Here is an 18,995-nt window from a genome sequence, read left to right as displayed (position 1 = left end):
GACTGTGGAAAAAAGGGCTGGCTACTTATGAAGAATTTATGGAAATAGCTAGATCATGCAGAAAAAAAAATCAGGGAATCAAAAGTGCAATTTGAAGTTAACTTGGCCAATTCTGTCAGGGATAATAAAAAGTCCTTCTTCAAATATGTTAATAACAAAAGGAGGGGCAAGGAAAACCTCCATTCTCTGTTGGACTCTGAAGGAAATATAGTTAACAAAGATGAGGAGAAAGCTGAGGTACTTAATACCTACTTTGCCTCAGTTTTTACCAGTAAGACAGGTGGCCCTCAGGACAACTCATCTCTGGAGGTGGTTGACAGAGATAGGAAGCCAAATAGGCCCCTTGTATTCCAGGAGGAAATAGTTGGTGATTTACTGAGCCATCTGGATCCTCACAAGTCTATGGGACCAGATGGGATCCATCCTAGGGTGATGAGGGAGCTAGCAGAAGAACTTGCCAAGCCGCTCTCCATCATCTTCCAACAGTCCTGGCTCACTGGGGAGGTCCCATATGATTGGAAATTGGCCAATGTTACCCCAGTCCACAAAAAGGGATGCAGAGCTGACCCTGGCAACTACAGGCCTGTCAGCCTGACCTCGGTGCCTGGCAGGGTTATGGAGCAGATCATCCTGAATGGAATCACACAGCACCTTCAGGATGGACAAGGGATCAGACCCAGCCAGCATGGGTTTAGGAAGGGCAGGTCCTGTCTGACCAACCTGATCTCCTTTTATGATCAGGTGACCCAGCTGGTGGATGAGGGGAAAGCCGTGGATGTGGTCTATCTGGACTTCAGCAAGGCCTTTGACACTGTCTCCCATAATATACTCCTGCAAAAGCTGGTAGCCCATGGCTTGGACAAGTGTACTCTACGCTGGGTTAAGAACTGGCTGGAGGGCCGGGCCCAGAGAGTGCTGGTGAATGGGGCTGCATCCAGCTGGCGGCCAGTCACTAGTGGTGTTCCCCAGGGGTCAGTGTTGGGTCCAGTCCTGTTTAACATCTTTATTGATGATTTAGATGAGGGGATTGAGACCATCATCAGCAAATTTGCTGATGACACCAAGTTGGGAGGGAGTGTTGACCTGCTGGAAGGCAGGAGGGCTCTGCAGAGGGATCTGGATAGACTGGAAAAATGGGCTGATTCCAATGGGATGAAGTTCAATAAGGCCAAATGCCGGGTGCTGCACTTTGGTCACAACAACCCCCTGCAGCGCTCCAGGCTGGGCGCAGAGTGGCTGGAGAGCAGTCAGACAGAAAGGGACCTGGGGGTACTAATTGACAGGAAGCTCAACATGAGCCAGCAGTGTGCCCAGGTGGCCAAGAAGGCCAACGGTATCCTGTCCTGTATCAAAAATAGCGTGGTCAGCAGGACAAGGGAAGTGATCCTTCCCCTGTACTCTGCATTGGTGAGGCCACACCTGGAGTATTGTGTTCAGTTCTGGGCCCCTCAGTTCAGGAAAGACATTGAAGTGCTGGAGCGGGTCCAGAGAAGAGCAACGTGACTGGTGAAGGGACTTGAACATAAGACCTATGGGGAGAGGCTGAGGAAGCTGGGGTTGTTTAGTCTAGAGAAGAGGAGGTTTAGAGGTGACCTCATCACTCTCTATAACTACCTGAAGAGAAGTTATAGCCAGGTGGGGATTGGTCTCTTCTCCCAGGCAGTTAGCAACAGGACAAGGGGGCATGGGCCTAAACTCTGCCAGGGGAAATTTAGGCTGGATATTAGAAAGAAATTCTTTACAGAGAGAGTGGTCAGGCATTGGAATGGCCTGCCCAGGGAGGTAGTGGACTCGCCATCCCTGGAGGTTTTTAAACTGAGATTGGACATGGCACTTAGTGCCATGATCTAGTAAACGGACTAGAGTTGGACCAAGGGTTGGACTTGATGATCTCTGAGGTCTTTTCCAACCCAGTCGATTCTGTGATTCTGTGACTATCCTCTTTCTTCCATAAGATGTTTAAAATGGAGTGATGAATTCAATGATCTATATCCACGCAAAATGAACAGAAGAAATAGTTGCTTTATACTAATATTTAAAAAAATAATAGAAATGGCCCATTTTCAGTCTATATCTACTATATTTAAACTATAACTAAGTATGTTCTTTTAAAATGTAGCAAAATCAAGTTCCATCCTAAAATGATCTGACACTGTCTCCAATACAAATTCATTTACTTAAGTGATAATAAAATATTCGTGCTTGCTAGTTGAAGCTGCTCAATTGCAAAAAGTTAATGTTCTAACAAATCAATTATCTAAATTATATATAACAATCCTATTAAATCCAAATTTAGTTTGTAATTCTCAGAAGAAGACAAAGTCTGTCATAGAATCATTTCAGTTGAAAGAGACCCTCAGGATCATTGAGTCCAACCATAACCTAACCTAACTCTAGCACTAAACCATGTCGCTAAGAACCTCAACTAAACACGTTTTAAACACCTCCAGGGATGGTGACTCCAGCACTTCCCTGGGCAGCCTGTTCCAATGCCCGACAGCCCTTTCCATGAAGAATTTTTTCCTAATATCCAATCTAAACCTCCCCTGGCGTAACTTGAGGCCATTTCCTGTTGTCCTATCACTTGCTACTCGGGAGAAGAGACCAACACCCTCCATGCTACAACCTCCTTTCAGGTAGCTGTATAGAGTGATAAGGTTTCCCCTCAGCCTCCTGTTCTCCAGGCTAAACAGCCCCAGCTCCCTCAGCCGCTCCTCATAAGACTTGTGCTCCAGGCCCCTCACCAGCTTTGTCGCCCTCCTCTGTACACTCTTCAGCACCTCAGTGTCCTTCTTATGATGAGGGACCCAAAACTGAACACAGTGTTCAAGGTGTGGCATCACCAGTGCTGAGATACCTTATTGCCAGGCGGCTTTCCAGCCACTCTTCCCCGATCCTGTAGCGTTGCCTGGGGTTGTTATGATCCAATTGCAGGACACAGCACTTGACCTTATTGAACCTCATACAATTGGCCTCAGCCCAATGATCCAGCCAGTCCAGATCCCTCTGTATGGCCTTCCTACACTCCAGCAGGTCAACACTCCCACCTAATTTGGTGTCATCTGCAAACTTACTAAGGGTGCACTAAATTCCTTTATCCAGATCATTGATAAAGAGATTAAACAGAATTGGCCCCAATACTGGGCCCTGGGGAACAGCACTTTGTGACCGGCTGCCATCCAGATTTGGCTCCATTCCCCACAACTCTTTGGGCCTGGCCCTCCAGACAGTTCTTTATCCATCACAGAGTACACCCATCCAGGCCATGAGCTGCAGCTTCTCCAGGAGAATGCTGTGGGGTACGGTGTCAAAGGTCTTACTGGTCTAAGTGCACAACATCCACAGCCTTTCCCTCTTCTACTAGGTGGGTCACCTTGTTGTAGAAGGAGATCAGGTTGGTCAAACAGGACCTGCCTTTCATAAAGCTATGTAACCAAACTGCATGTTCTGCTTTACACAAGATGGCAAAATAATGACTTCCAGTCTAGAACAGTGAGGATTTGTTCATGTTTGCAGACAAAAGAGCAGCACAGATGGAGGAACATTAACAACAAGTTCTTGTTTTCCTATACTGCAGTTCTGTTCCAGTGCAATTTTCATACGTCATTATTCCCCTGTCCTCATGTTTCTGCAATATGGATTTCTACAGAACATATATATTTGCTGTGCCTTCTCCTCCTATCTCCTCATTAGTCCTGGTCTTATTACATGACAATATAAATACTAGAGCTCAGCTATTATGTAGTTCTGTCCTTCAGTGGTTATGAAATCTGTGCTTAGGGGTTTAGCACATGCCCTCATAACTTTCAGTAATTACACAATAAATGCAATTGCAAACATTTCTAATTCGGATAACTGCAAAAATTAGGTAGCGCAGGAAGCACAGAAGAGAAATCATCTGCTTTCTGATATCTACTGCTTGCAAAGCCCTGTGGAAGGAGAATACAATTCTTGCTGAGAAGTAGAGAAGAACATGTAAACAGATAATAAGTTCTCCGAGGTAGAGGACTGTTCAAAATTCTTAAAATTTCTAAACAAATTCTAGCCTTTAGCTTCAGCACATATTCTACAGAAACAGTAACAACAATACATTTTACTACTATTTTTTTTTTACTCTTAATAAGTTTAAATATTTGTAAAGGAGACTCCTAGACTTTCAAAGACAAGGATTTCTTCAAAATAAGCCATTTATTGTTTTAATCAGCTTCCTAGAATTGTGTTAAACACTTTTACAGTGGGTAGACATAGGTAGGGTTGTCCCTCTCTCAAAATCTACTGCACTATTCAATGTCTGCATCCAAATTTTGCTTACCTAATAGCATGTCTGCTGATTGTCATATATATATTTTTTTTTCTTTTTCTTTTTTTTTTTTTTTTTTTTGACTGGAGTTCAGGTATGGAAAACTGAGGTAAAAAAAAAAAAAAAAGTTTGCCATCTTGGAATTCAGAAAAAAAAAAAAGAATAAGCCAATATTAAGATTTACAGTGCTAAGTGGTTATGAACTAAGTAATCTTGGAAAATAATCATAATACAAATCAGTAGGTTTCTTGTCCGTTGTTCCCTATTTATCAGTCTTCAAAGGGTCTCTCTATATCATCGTCAAGTCCTATATAAAAAGTACTACAATTTGGCTTGGTTACATTAGCTTAGTGAGTATAATAATTTATTTTCTTTGAAGACTCTGGAGGAGAGTGTGCTACTGTGAATGGACATTTTTCTCTTCTTTCTTTCCTAAGCTTGGCCCCTTTTGTTTTTTTGCTCTCTTCCAGCACTTCATTCCAGTCTGTGAGTCATTTTAGTATTAGTTGTGAAAGTGTACATTCATGTGATACTCTGACTCTTGAGCATGCCTCAGTCTCTCATCAAATGTTGTTATGGCATACTGTGTAGTAAAACTACTTAGTTTAATCAGTCCAATTTGCCATAATGGTTAACATTTCTCATCCCTATGCTACTGTTTCCATTGTGTTACAACACAGGAAACTGCATGGGAGAAGTGATCCAGATGAAAAATACTGAATTCTGATGAGTTCTCCAAATCTGTCCATCTTCGACATCTCCAAACAGGGTGCTGGAACACCAGAGGGGATCGCACAGTGACCTGAGCAAGCCACAGATTGTGTAACCCACCCCATCTTTCCACCAGAAGAAATCAAATCAAACCATAACCTTATCTAAGGGGTTAAGTCCAGCAAGACCTGTAGAATTAGAGTCAGATGCTTAAAAACTTTCAGGTCTGGTCTGCTGGTTATGGCCCTACTGGTCCATAACCTTCTTTTGTTTCCCTTACCCATGTCAAAGAAAAAGAGAGTTTCTCTGAGCTGACATTGAAAACCTGTTAACCTTCTACAATTAAATGACTGGCTTGGTAGATGAGGGTAGAGCAGTGGATATTGTCTAACTAGATGTCAGTAAGGCTTTTGACATTGTCTCCCATAAGATCCTCATACAGAAACTGATGAAGTATGCGCTGGACGAGCAGACGGTGAAGAGGATTGAAAACTGGCTGAATGGCTGGAATCAGAGGGTAGTGATCAGTGGCACGAAGTCTAGTTAGAGGCCAGTAACTAGTGGGGCAGCCCGGGGTTCAATACTGGGTCCAGTCCTGTTTAACATCTTTTTAACGACCTGTATGAGGGAGCAGAGTGTACCATCAGCAAGTTTGCTGATAATAGAAAACTGGGAGGAGCAGCTGCCATTCAGAGGGACCTCAACAGTCTGGAGAAATGGGCTGACAGGAACCTCATGAAGTTCAACAAGGGGAAGTGCCAAGTCCTGCCCCTGAGGAGGAACAAGCCCAGGCACCAGTATATGCTGGGGGCCACCCAGCTGGAAAGCAGCTTGTCAGAAGGGCACCAGTATGCTCTTGCCAGCAGTATGCTCTTGTGGCAAAGACTGCAAATGGTATCCTGGGCTGTATAAGGAGGAAAGTTACCAGCATGTCGAGGGAGGTAATCCTTCTGTACTCAGCACTGGTAAAGCCACACCTGGAGTCCTATGTCCTTCTCTGGGCTCCCCAGTACAAGAGAGACATGGACATACTGAAGAGAATCCAGCAAAGAGCCACAAAGATGATTAAGGGACTGGATGAAAGGCTGAGAAACCTAGGGCTGTTTAGCCTAGAGAAGAGAAGGCTCAGGCAGGGATCTCATCAATGTGTACAAATAGCTGAAGGGAGGGGATAAAGAAGAAAGGCCAGGCTCTTGTCGATGGTGCCCAGTGACAGGACAAGAGGTAATGGGAACAAGCTGAAACACAGGAGTTTCTGTCTGAACATCAGGAAACCCTTTTTTACTGTCAGGGTGACTGAACACTGGAACAGGTTGCCCAGAGAGGCTATGGAATCTCCCTCCTTGGAGATATTCAAAAGCCATACGGACATGGTCCTGGGCAACCTGCACTAGGTGACCTTGTTTGAGCAGGGGTTTGGACCAGATGATCTGCAGAGGTCCCTTAGAACATCAAGTATTCTGTGCAAATTTTGTCTGGTTTTGTGTTTTGGTGGGGTTTTTTTGTTTGTTTGTTTGTTTGTTTTCTGGACAAGCATTTAACACAGATGTATTTCCACCTGAGTGATGATAACAGAAGGAGCCATAGAGCCTTCTCACCCACGGGATATCATCTAGGGCACCTGTCACATTTGTAACTTGAAAGGACAATAATATTTTCTATTCAGCTGTCAGTTCTCTTCTGTACAGTACTATCAAACTAAAATTATACTGACTCATAAGTACGGTGTCTGATCCTGCAGATCACTGTGAACACACCCTTTCCTCTCAAACAGGAAAAAACTAACTTCTTCCTTTTATCACTCTCTAGTTTTGAAAATGAGAGATTTAATCTTTTTTGTAGCTTTTGAATCTGCTTTTCACTCTCTAGTGAGACAAAGGAGATGTTATTGTATGAATTTTTTTTTCCTCTGTTACCAAAGCCTCTACTCAGTTACCTTAGAATACCTAACTTTTCACCTCAGGAGAACTTTCTGAAAGTACAGCTTCCTTAGAAACAGCTGTGTGTTCCACGTAATGTTTTCTGGGACAAGCATATTAAAATTTATATAAGTAACATAAAATTACAATAAAGGAAACAAAAAAAAATGATCTAATGAAAGGGTGGGAGGAGTGCTACTGGTTTCTCTGACAGCTACAGAGAATTTATGACACTTCTGTTCAGATATCCAGCCTTAAACAAAAAAAACAAACCAAAAGAAAAAAAACCAACAAACGTAAACAACAACAAAAACAAACCAACCAAACAAAAAAAAAAATCAAAAAAGAAGAATATGTGAAACACTGTGTAAAAAATGAGAAATGTATTTTTATGTAATTTTATCTTTATACTTTAGTTCAAACCCCTCACCCCAACTTATGAACAAAGACAGAATAAGGTCCATTGCTAATATGATGTTACTCATCTAGAATCAATAATTTCACATGAAAGGTACTGCCATCCTACCCACAATTAATGGAGGTATAAAATGAAAATATAGCAATCTAGAAAAACCCACACGACTTCAGTGACTTTAAAAATTTGGAGTATTAATAATTTATATTTTTAATAATTTTTTCCTTTTCATATAATTTAAAAAAAAAAAACATGACCAGCAAGTCATTCAACTGCAAACTAACCATTTGGTGTATTAAGTACAATCCGTAAAGAAGAAAATGGTTGGAATGAAGAATGGGTGATAATCTTTGTCCTAAGAACCTCTAAGCAAAATATGGGCAAAGCTATTACATTTTGTCATTACTGCAGCATAAATGGGGCATGAGCTCTGGTGGCAATATACTTACCATCATACTCAGGGAAATAATCAACTAAATGGGAGCACATAATTTTCTCCTCTAAGAGATCTTTTTTATTTAAGAAAAGAATGACCGAAGAATTCTGGAACCATGGATATGTGATAATTGTCCTAAAGAGTGCTTTACTTTCTTCCATTCGATTCTGAAATAAAACAAAAGAAAGATGAATTTATGCAGTTGTGAAAATATTTTTTACTTTTTTTTTTTTTTTTTAAATCAGCCCATGCAATTCAATATTATTTGATAAACAGATCCATTTTATGTTTTCCACCTTCTTACCAAAATGTAAGATTTAACTGATTAACTTACAATTCATAGGTAAGCAGTAAATTAAATATGCAGGCAGTTTCCTTTTGCAAATTCAATGACACAAGCATAATTATTCTTTAAAACACAGGTCACAATATCTGTAACAGGTACCATTATAAATACTGACTATACAAAGTTACGATCAGCCAACAAATTCATGGGTACTGAAATGCATGTGGTTTAAGGCAGAGACAAGTGTACAAGACATAATAATCCAGTTTTAAGAATTTTATTTTACATGACTTTTCTGAACTTTAAATGCAAGTAATCCTTATTTTTTTGAAAGAGATCACCTTTAAAATAGCTCCAGGTAAAATTGGAATTTACTCATTGATAACCTGAGAATAGTTCCTCAAATTAAAGTCTTATGTCATAAAATCTTGCAAATGGTAAATTTGCTTCTTATGTCATTGAGTTAGCCTTTACTTCAACCTTGCTTAATTGCTCCTGAAAAGCATCTGGCATTATCATGGAAATGTAAGTGAAGCATACAGTTCTGTTTGTAAGCGCTTTCTGACACTGTAAAATTATATTGTGTTTTGATACAATTCTGAAGAACTGTTAGGCTGACCTGATACAGTTAACAGAGTCAGAACAAATTGAACAAATTAACTCTACTACTTTATTTGGAAAACTTTAAGGCAGGCCTGATTAGCTACCTACGGAAATTTTTTTTAACTGGAGTTGCAACCCTATTAACTGCTTAATACACCCTATTTATACTACTAATAACCAAACGAGGGACTTTACCAACCCACATCACATCCATTCAAAACTCAACCACATGAGAACATCTCATAGCCTTCCACATCATTCCTATACTACTCCTTATCCTAAAACCTGAACTCATCTCTGGAATCCTCTCATGCAAGTATAGTTTAACCCAAACATTAGACTGTGATCCTAAAATAGAAGTTAAACCCTTCTTACCTGCCGAGGGGAGGTTCAACCAACGAGAAGTGCTAATTCCTGTATCTGAGTCTAAAACCTCAGCCCCCTTGCTTTTAAAGGATAATAGCAATCCACTGGTCTTAGGAGCCATTCATCTTGGTGCTAAATCCAAGTAAAAGTAATGGAACCTGCCCTACTACTTAACACCTCTGTTCTCCTCACACTAACAATCATTCTAACACCAATGCTACTCCTACTAGCATCAAAAAATTCCAAAAACTCACCAACCATCATCACACATACTGTCAAAACCGCATTCCTAATGAGTCTGGTACCAATAATACTCTTCATATACTCAGGCTCAGAAAGCATTGTCTCCCACTTAGAATGAAAATTCATCACAAACTTCAAAATTTCACTTAGTTTTAAAATAGACCAATACTCCCTAATATTTTTTCCTATCGCACTATTCGTGACATGGTCCATCCTCCAATTTGCAACATGATACATAAGCACAGAACCATATATTACAAAATTCTTCTCCTACCTCCTAATGTTCCTAATCACTATATTAACACTAACCATTGCCAACAATATGTTTTTACTGTTCATTGGCTGAGAAGGAGTTGGAATCATATAATTTTTATTAATTGGTTGATGACAGGGATGAGCAGAAGCCAACACAGCTGCTCTCCAAGCTGCATTCTACAACTGAATCAGAGATATTGGTCCCATCTTAAGCATAGCATGACTTGCTTCAACCATAAATACCTGAGAAATTCAGCAAGCCTTCTCCCCTACTCAAACCCTCACTCTCCCCTTATTAGGCCTCATCCTAGCTGCCACAGGAAAATCCACCCAATTCGGTCTCCACCCCTGACTACCAGCTGCTATGGAAGGCCCAATCGCAGTCTCTGCTCTACTCCACTCCAGCACTATAGTAGTAGCTGGCATCTTCCTACTCATCTGCACTCACCCCTTACTAGCCAGCAACCAAACTGCCCTTACTCTATGCCTGTGCTTGGGGGCTTTATCTATGTTATTTGCTGCAACATGTGCTCTTACACAAAATGACATCAAAAAATCATTGCCATCTCTACATCAAGCCAACTAGGACTAATAATAGTCACAATCAGACTAAACCTCCCACAACTAGCTTTCCTCCACATTTCAACATGCCTTTTTTAAGGCCATGTTATTCCTCTGCTAAGGGTCAATTATCCATAGCCTTAACAGAGAGAGAACAAGACATTAAAAACATAGGAAGCCTACAGAAAATTCTCCCAACAACCACCTACTGCTTAACCACTGGTAATTTAGCCCTAATAGGGACCCCATTCCTGGCAGGATTCTACTCAAAGGACCCCATTATCGAAAATCTAAACACTTTGTACTTGAACACTTGAGTGCTACTTCTAACCCTCATAGCCACATCCTTCACTGCAACTTACAGTCTCTGCATAACTCTACTAGTCCAAACAGGATTCACCTGCATGCCTTCAATCATCCCAGTAAATGAAAACAACCTAGTAGCTATCAATCCAATCACCCAAATCACCCTAGAAAGTGTCACAGCAGGACTACTCATTACATCCTACATCCTCCCCCAAAAAAACCCTCCAATAACTATATCAATACTCACAAAAACCATCACTATCATCATCACAATCCTAGGCATCATCCTAGCCTTAGAACTCTCCAACATAACACACAACCCAACCAAAACAAAGCAGCCCCCTAAACTTCTCCTCATTAGAATATTTCAACCCCTTAATCCACCAACTCATCTCTGTAAAACTACTAAATACTGGACAAAAAATTGCTTCACACCTCATCGACTTATCCTGATACAAGAAAATAGGCCCTGGAGGACTCGCCAACCTCAACTTATAACAACTAAAACCTCAATCAACCTCCATACTGGTCTAATTAAAGCTTACCTAGAATCCTTTGTACTATCCATCCTCATCCTATCACTGCATAGATTCATAACTGCATAGATTCAAAACCAATGGTCCTCAACTTCCAAAAATATCACCCCCTACTAAAAATAATTAACAACTCCCTAATTGATCTACCAACCCCTTCAAACATCTCCACCTGATGAAACTTTGGATCCCTGCTAGGCATCTACCTAGCTACACAAATCCTAACCGTCTTATTATTAGCCACACACTACACTGCAGATACAACCCTAGCCTTTTCATCTGTTGCCCACACATGCCAAAACATACAATACAGCTGATTAATCTGTAACCTTCAGCAAATGGAGCTTCATTCTTTTTTATCTGTATTTACTTACACATTGGATGAGGACTCTATTATGGCTCATACCTACACAAAGAAACCTGAAACACAGGCATCATCCTCCTACTAACCCTCGTAGCAACTGCCTTCGTAGGACAAATATAATTGTGAGGGGCTACAGTCATTACTAACCTATTCTCAGCTGTTCCCTATATTGGCCAAACCCTCATCGAATGGGCCTGAGGCTGCTTTTCAGTAGACAATCCCACATTAACACGATTCTTCGCCCTCCACTTTCTCTTCCCCTTTATAATTGCAGGCCTCACCATTATCCACCTCATATTCCTCCATGAATCAGACTCAAACAACCACCTAGGTATCTCATCAGACTGTGATAAAATCCCATTCCACCCTTACTTCTCTCTAAAACACATCCTAGGCTTCATATTAATATTCCTCCCTTTAATAACTTTAACCCTATTTTCCCCTAACCTCTTAGGAGACCCAGAAAACTTTACACCCGCAAACCCACTAGTCACACCTCCCCACATTAAACCAGAATGATACTTTTTATTTGCATACACCATTCTACGCTCCATCCCCAACAAACTAGTGGGAGTACTAGCCCTAGCTGCCTCCATACTTATCCTATTCCTTCATAAATCTAAGTAACGCACAATGACTTTCCATTCCCTTTCCCAACTTCTATTCTGAGCCCTAGTCACCAACCTCTTTATCCTGACATGAGTAGGAAGCCAACCAGTAGAGCATCCATTCATCATCATCGGCCAACTAGCCTCCCTCACCTACTTTACCATCCTCCTAATCCTCTTGCCCACTATCGGAGCCCTGGAAAACAAAGTACTTGACTACTAAACACTCAAATAGTTTATAAAAACATTGGTCTTGTAAAATGAAGAATGAAGGCTATACCCCTTCTTAGAGTTCCACTAAACGCCTCCAACACATCAGAAAAAGAGGAATTAAACCCCCACCTCCAGCTCCCAAAGCTGGTATTCTATATTAAACTATTTTCTGACCCCCCTACACTGCCTGAATCTACCCCCGAGATAACTCCTGTACAACTTCTAATACAACAAACGTCAACAACAACCCCTATCCTGCCACCAAAAATATTCCTGCCCCACACAAATAAAACATAGCCACCCTACTAAAATCCAACTGAAGAGAAAATATACCCCTACTATCAACAGTTACTAACCCAAACTTTCATCCCTCAACAAACCCCCCAACAACAAGCACCAAGACAAACCCTAAACCATACCCCACAACACGTCAATCCCCCCCAAGCCTCCGGAAACAGATCTGCCACTGTTGTGTATTGATAAGGATCATGGTTGAAAGCATTGTGGTGAAACTAGTTCAGCCAGGAGATGACACATTCAGTGCAGGGGGAACTGCGATCTATGTATCAACGACGAGCTAACGAGCCACAAGGTGGAGGATGTGCTGGAGGGCACATAGCCCCATCTTCTGATATGCCCAGCTCGGCAAACAAAGGGGCAAAGCTGAGACCCTTCGACGTGGCCGAGGACTTGTCCAGACTTGTCCATCTTTCACAATCACCACTTTCCCCCCCAGACTTTCCTCTACTCTGAGAACTATAAAAAAGCTCACCAAAACCAGCACAGGTAGGGAATACCAGCTCAGCCTCACCAAGGGAATCCAGCACCCTGAGGACCCTCAGCCTACCGGCCTCACCGAAGGAAATACACCCTCAGGACTCTGAACCAGACATCGGAGGACGCTGTGCTCCTGAACTGCAAACCTTGCCGTGGAACACCGAGGCCATACATCATCATACAAGTCCTGTCATCATCACTGTGGGGCTGTAAGAGACTGGATCCCTCACTCCTTTCTTCCTTTCTCTCTGCTCTTTCCTTCTCTCCTTTTTTTTTATATCCCTATTTCTTTGTCTCTTCTTCCATGATATATTACTCTTTCTCTCTCTCTTATACCTTAGTTTTCCTTCCCTCTCTATCACTCTCTCTCTTTTTGAACATATAAGGATAACACCATCTTTAAGCTCTGCTGTTGGATTCTGGTTAAATTTCATGTTATAGCTACTGATGGTTGCCAATACATCGCTCGTAGTAGGACTTTCGCTGTCAATGTGTTAATAAGTTCTGTTATACTTTTGCCAAGTCACCATTCGCTGTAACCAATATTCCAACAAGTACTTCTAGTAAAACTCACAATTTAATTGGACCCCAGGGGTGATTGTCTGTCATTCACTTCACATAACCATGCAGAATTAACCCAGAGTTAACTCACACCTGGTCTCATCTGTTGAGTCAGGGCACATGTTGCATTTAGAGTTAACTCATCCCTCATCCCATCTGTTGGGACGGGACAGCCACCAAGGACACTGAATACACAAATACCATTGACATCCACCCCCCCAATAAACCATGAACAAGACTAATGATACAAACAATACCCCCAAACTTAACAACCACCCGCAACCACTAACAGATGCTACCACCAAACCAACTCCCCCATAGTAAGGAGAAGGATTTGACGCTACCCCCAACCCACCCAACATAAAACCTAACCCTAAAAAAAGTACAAAATAAGTCATAGCAATTCCTGCTTGGCTTTTATCCAAGATCTGCAGCCTGAAAAAACACCATTGTCAAACTTCAACTATAGAAACAAAATAAAAAACCTAGGATATACTGCAGGAACCCCCCACTCCATACACCCCCCGCACTTATATCCTATGTATTGCTGTGCATTAATCTATTTACCATATTAATAGTCCCTTAGGAAACCACATATAATGCATGTATTGTACATATACATATGTAATCAGGCATATACCTCTCATCCAAGATAATAATGCTCATAATACCTAAAGAACCCCATAATACTGCATGTACTATACACAGAGCCATGTAATTGGGCAATACTCCTATGTCCAGAATACATTTTCCTTCCAGAGTACCTACACATGTAATGATACCTAGGAGAAGACAACATCTCTCCTCTCACTAAACCCATAAATTTGCCAAACTATACATATCATATCCAATCAAAATGGAAGTGCTTGAATACACACTATGAATGGTAGCGGAACAAACAGTGCGTGATCTCCAGCCATATACAAAGCTGTCAGACCAGGTTATTTATTAATCGTACTCCTCACATGAAGTCAGCAACTCGACACACATGGCATCCATCATGACTAACTTCAGACCCATTCTTTCCCTCTACACCCTAGCACGACTTGCTCTTTTGCGCCTCTGGTTCCTATGTCAGGGCCATAACATGGCAAATCCCTTGAACTTGCTCTTCACCGATACATCTGGTCAGGGTCATATCCCACCATTTCAATCTGTGATTGCAGCATTCCTTGACCTTGGTGCCTTTGGTTCCTTTTTTTTTCTGTAGCCTTCAGGTTGCCCCTCCAGTGCACTGAGGTGAATTGGTTTATATCCTGCACCTAAATTATGTGTTGCAGCCTAATCTTGCCCTCAGGTCCTGCTCAATGAGACAGTTTGTGGGTATGGGGAATCATCATGGCACTGATGCACTTTGTTTTCCATTTGGTTATGGTATGTCCATGGGTCATTTTAATGGTGCAATTTAGTGAATGCTTGTAGAACATAGTTTTTTACTGTTTCATTTTCTTTTTTTTTCCTCTAACTTTCTCAATAACACTAGTAATTTTCAACTATACATTCAAAACATTTTCCATCATATGTTTTATTCATTCTATCATTTTCACCTTTCTTAGCGCTGGAGTTATGTTAATAGATTAATAATATACTTCATACACATAACCTACATAATCCTCTAACAAACCATTAATAAACCATTCAACATTTTTTTCTTTCTTATCTTACATCATACATGAACCAATCTAAGGCTGTATTTTATACCATGCACAAACCAACAAATAACCAACAAATAACCAACAGATAACCAACAGATAACCAACAGTATTCCTGTCCCTGTAGCTTACAACAAAGCATGGCACTAAAGATGCCAAGATGGCTATACACTCACCCAGGGACAAACCTAACCTTACCATTAGTTTTTGCTAAACATATGCATGCAAGTATCTGGACCCAAGTGTAAATGCCCTTAATCCCTATGATGTAGGTAAAAGGAGCTGGTATCAGGCATGCTCATTGCAGCCTAAGATGCCTTGCTTAGCCATACTCCCATGGGTACTCAGGAGTAATTAACATTAAGCAATAAGTGTAAACTTGACTTAGTTATAGCAACACTCAGGGTTGGTAAATCTTGTGCTAGCCACTGCAGTCACACAAGAGACCCAAATTAACCGTGCACAGCGTAAAGAGTGGTCCCATATTATCACAATAATTAAGGTCAAAATACAGCTGAGCTGTCATAAGCCTAAGGTGCACTTAAAACCACCCTAAAGACAACCTTAACACATGATTAAATCCCATGAAAACTAGGACACAAACTGGGATTAGATACCCCAGTATACTTAGACCTAAATCTTGATGCTTACCATACTAAAGCATCCGCCCGAGGGCTATGAGCACAAATGCTTAAAACTCTAAGGACTCAGCGGTGCCCCAAACCCACCTACAGGAGCCTGTTCTATAATCAACAACCTATGATACACCTGACCGCTTCTTGCCAAAAACAGCCTACATACTACCATCGCCAGCTCACCTCCCCCTAACCCCACTAATAAGACAGGTCAAGGTATAGTCTATGGAACAGAAGAAATGGGCTATATTTTCTAAACTAGAAAACCACATGGAAAGGGGCATGAAACAACCCATGAGACGCTGAGGACCATCAGGGAGTGCGAAAGGGAGATCGACTGGTGGAGTAACACCCTGACGTGCCAGTCGGAAAGGTCCCAGGGAGGTACCCCCCAAAAGGAGATGGACCTCCTGCCCTCTCGGACAGAGGCGGAAGTCCTGAGACAGCCCCACCCTGTCCCAAAAGCAGTGTCACTGTAAACCTGAATTTAAAATGTATCATTATGAAAAACTATTAGCCTCTGGTTTCTATTGAAAGACCCACATGAATAAAGCCTTTTGCTTTTTGTAGTTTTTGTTTGATAGAATCAGAAAGTTCAAAAGAAAGCAAAAGCATAACAAAATAAGCAAAGAGATGAAATGTTATAGCAAAAATACTAATAGAATATTAATATAAAGCAATGGACTTTTAAAGAAAATATTAGAATTTGAATTTCTGAGTGTACGGACTGCTTTTCTTAAATGTGTCACTCATATTTACAGTAAGGCGCAAGTGCAGTAAATTTATTTTGAGGTAGCTGATAAATATCCAACTTAAGCCTGAAGGATAAATATTAAGAGAATTAATTTCTTACTGTTATTAATTTCTTATTATTATTCCTGATCAACCTGCTCTAGCTGACCTTACTTGAACAGGGAGGTTGGACTAGGTGATCTCAAGAAGTCCCTTCCAACTTCAAGCATTCTGTGATTCTGTAATATGTTAACAATCTGGATTCAGCAAAGTACTTAAGCCTAATTCTAACTATAAATATGCATGTATTTCTGCAAAACTACTCTTATCATTAGGCATAAGTCAAGAGAAAAATTGTGCTGTAAACTTGTCTGTTAGGAACTGAGTAGGAAAATATCATCATATGCTCTTCTGTTGCCGAGTAGCTCTTCCCAAGAGGGAACCTCCAGCATTCTTTGCATTAGATACTGGGACACATTTGGAGAATTTTCTCTTTATTTCACCAGAAATTACTCATTATAAAATTAGGAATGGTAATTTACAGTTTATTTCCAGAATCAGACTTATCATACAATACTACTACTCCTACCCAATACACTTGCAGAGTTTGAATTAATGGGTGGCTTCCGAGTAAGGGTTAGGTCAATCAAGGAATCTCTGGCCTTTCAGTTGAGTAGGGTTTGGCACAGAAGATAAATATGTTATTTTCTCTAGTTTCCAAATAAACAATGAGTTCTGGAGATTTTATTTCCCATGGAAATAATATAATTCTGTCTAGGAGTTCATATTATTCCTCTACTCCATGCCCAATTGTTCTGAATTGCTGAATGCTGATGAAAAAAAAAAAAGCAACTAAATGTTTTATGTGCTTTTTTACACAATGCAGAAAAAAAATAATGCTCTGATCTCAACATTGTTTTCTTTCAGCCTTCATGGCAAGCCATGTAGGACTAGCCTGTGAATAAGGAACTCAAAGTGCCAGAAGTAGAAACATGCCTATATGTGAACAAAAAGATAGTTCTGATGTAAAAATGAAATACATTCTTCAGATGATTGTCTCCACAAAGAATGAAAGTTTTCTGAACACGGTGGCCTCATGTCACCTCATATTTTTGGCCCACATCAAAAGAAAGTGTGACTGGAACATTGTGCCAATTTGTCAGAGCACACTGATGAATGCTACAAAAGTTCCATCTAGGCTTTGGATACTCATCTATTTTACAGATGTATTTTGTCCAAATTCAAAACATGAGCATATAGGCCTGCATCTACATACCTGAATAAAAGCACAAATTAATACACGCTGAAAATACCTATCCTGTATTCACGTATTTAATGTAATTTTAATACAACAGACTTTAACCTGAATATTTTTTAACAATCCAAACAACTTTATTCTACCTAGAACTACTTAAGGATAACAAAGTTTTTTCCATTCCTATTGTTTTAAAACACTAAAAATTTTAGTTGCAGCTAAATTGAATAATTTATTAAGATGCAATATGACCAAACAAAAGCTTAATAAAATGAGCAACACTCTTTATTTGAAAAGAACCTTTTCCTTCTCTAATCAATTAGAACCAGTAATGTAAAAAAGTATCTTAAGACGATTACAAATTACCTGTCTGAATAGGACATACAAATGAATTAACCTTAAAACCAAAAATTATTAATTCTATTTGTTTTGTTAGTCAGTGAAAGTTTTTAAAAATCTATTAATATTAATATTTTAAGATGTCTGTTTCAACAGAGACATTTCAATGATTCTTTTATACGTTGTTTCATTTATCATTGACAAGAAATTGCTTAACAAGTAAAATAATGCAGAAAATTTTGTTTTCCTAAGGCATAAAGACAGATATATATGTGCATATATAGGATGCATCTTATATATAGGGTACTAGTGAAATTCCTTACTCAAAAGTTGTTTGGGAATAGCGTAAGAATGGTGAGAAGAATTTTAAATACACTCAAGCAACTGCAGCTGGGGTGTAGAAAAACACATAAATCACAAGTAGAACCGCTGTGTTTAGATAACAGGCCTGTCAAAAAAGTCGAAAAGGCACCTTATCATACATCCTTGAGATTGCTTTAGGCAAAGATCAAAGCAGTGTGGAAAACCGCGCCTGCATGAATCCCTATATACAGGCCAAAATGAGCAGGCTCACTGATCTTCACCAAGGGCTGAATTCTGCAGTGCCTGTGTCTCCACTTGCGTGATCTCTGCCCGGGAGCTTAAGTGCTATTTCAGAGATTCCACAGTTAGAGAGGTAACAAAAATAAATTTGCTCTTTGTGTTGCATCTGTCACCTCTAGTTGTTCCTGCGAGCTACCTGCATTGGCTCACACAAAAGTCAAAGTGGAAAGAATATGACAATTTTAAATACCAGTGAAATTTATCTCCAGTCCTGTTACAAACTCACATTTTACAGTTGCTTGCTGAAGTCATTGCTGGACCGCTCTCCATCATCTTTGCCAAGTCTTGGGAAACGGGAGAGGTGCCTGAGGACTGGAGGAAA

At 40.4% G+C, this 18,995-nt stretch overlaps 1 protein-coding gene and 1 pseudogene across 12 annotated transcripts in view; one reads left to right on the top strand and one right to left on the bottom strand.

Moving 5' to 3' along the window:
* Positions 1 to 18,995, bottom strand: part of LOC135577129 (guanine nucleotide-binding protein G(q) subunit alpha-like) — a 149,921-nt gene that overhangs the window by 8,805 nt on the left and 122,121 nt on the right. For all 12 annotated transcript variants that reach the window (XM_065044872.1, XM_065044881.1, XM_065044878.1 and 9 more), the window contains one exon: positions 7,795 to 7,948. In XM_065044872.1, the coding sequence (XP_064900944.1) occupies positions 7,795 to 7,948 (154 nt within the window). The remainder of the gene's footprint in view (positions 1 to 7,794; positions 7,949 to 18,995) is intronic.
* On the top strand, positions 11,018 to 12,129 carry LOC135577128 (cytochrome b-like; annotated as a pseudogene).

The sequence above is a fragment of the Columba livia genome, chromosome W, assembly GCF_036013475.1.
Source record: "Columba livia isolate bColLiv1 breed racing homer chromosome W, bColLiv1.pat.W.v2, whole genome shotgun sequence".
Taxonomy (NCBI): Eukaryota; Metazoa; Chordata; class Aves; order Columbiformes; family Columbidae; genus Columba; species Columba livia.
The sequence above is the reverse complement of the archived record's forward strand: the minus strand, read 5'-3'. Positions and strand labels throughout refer to the sequence as shown.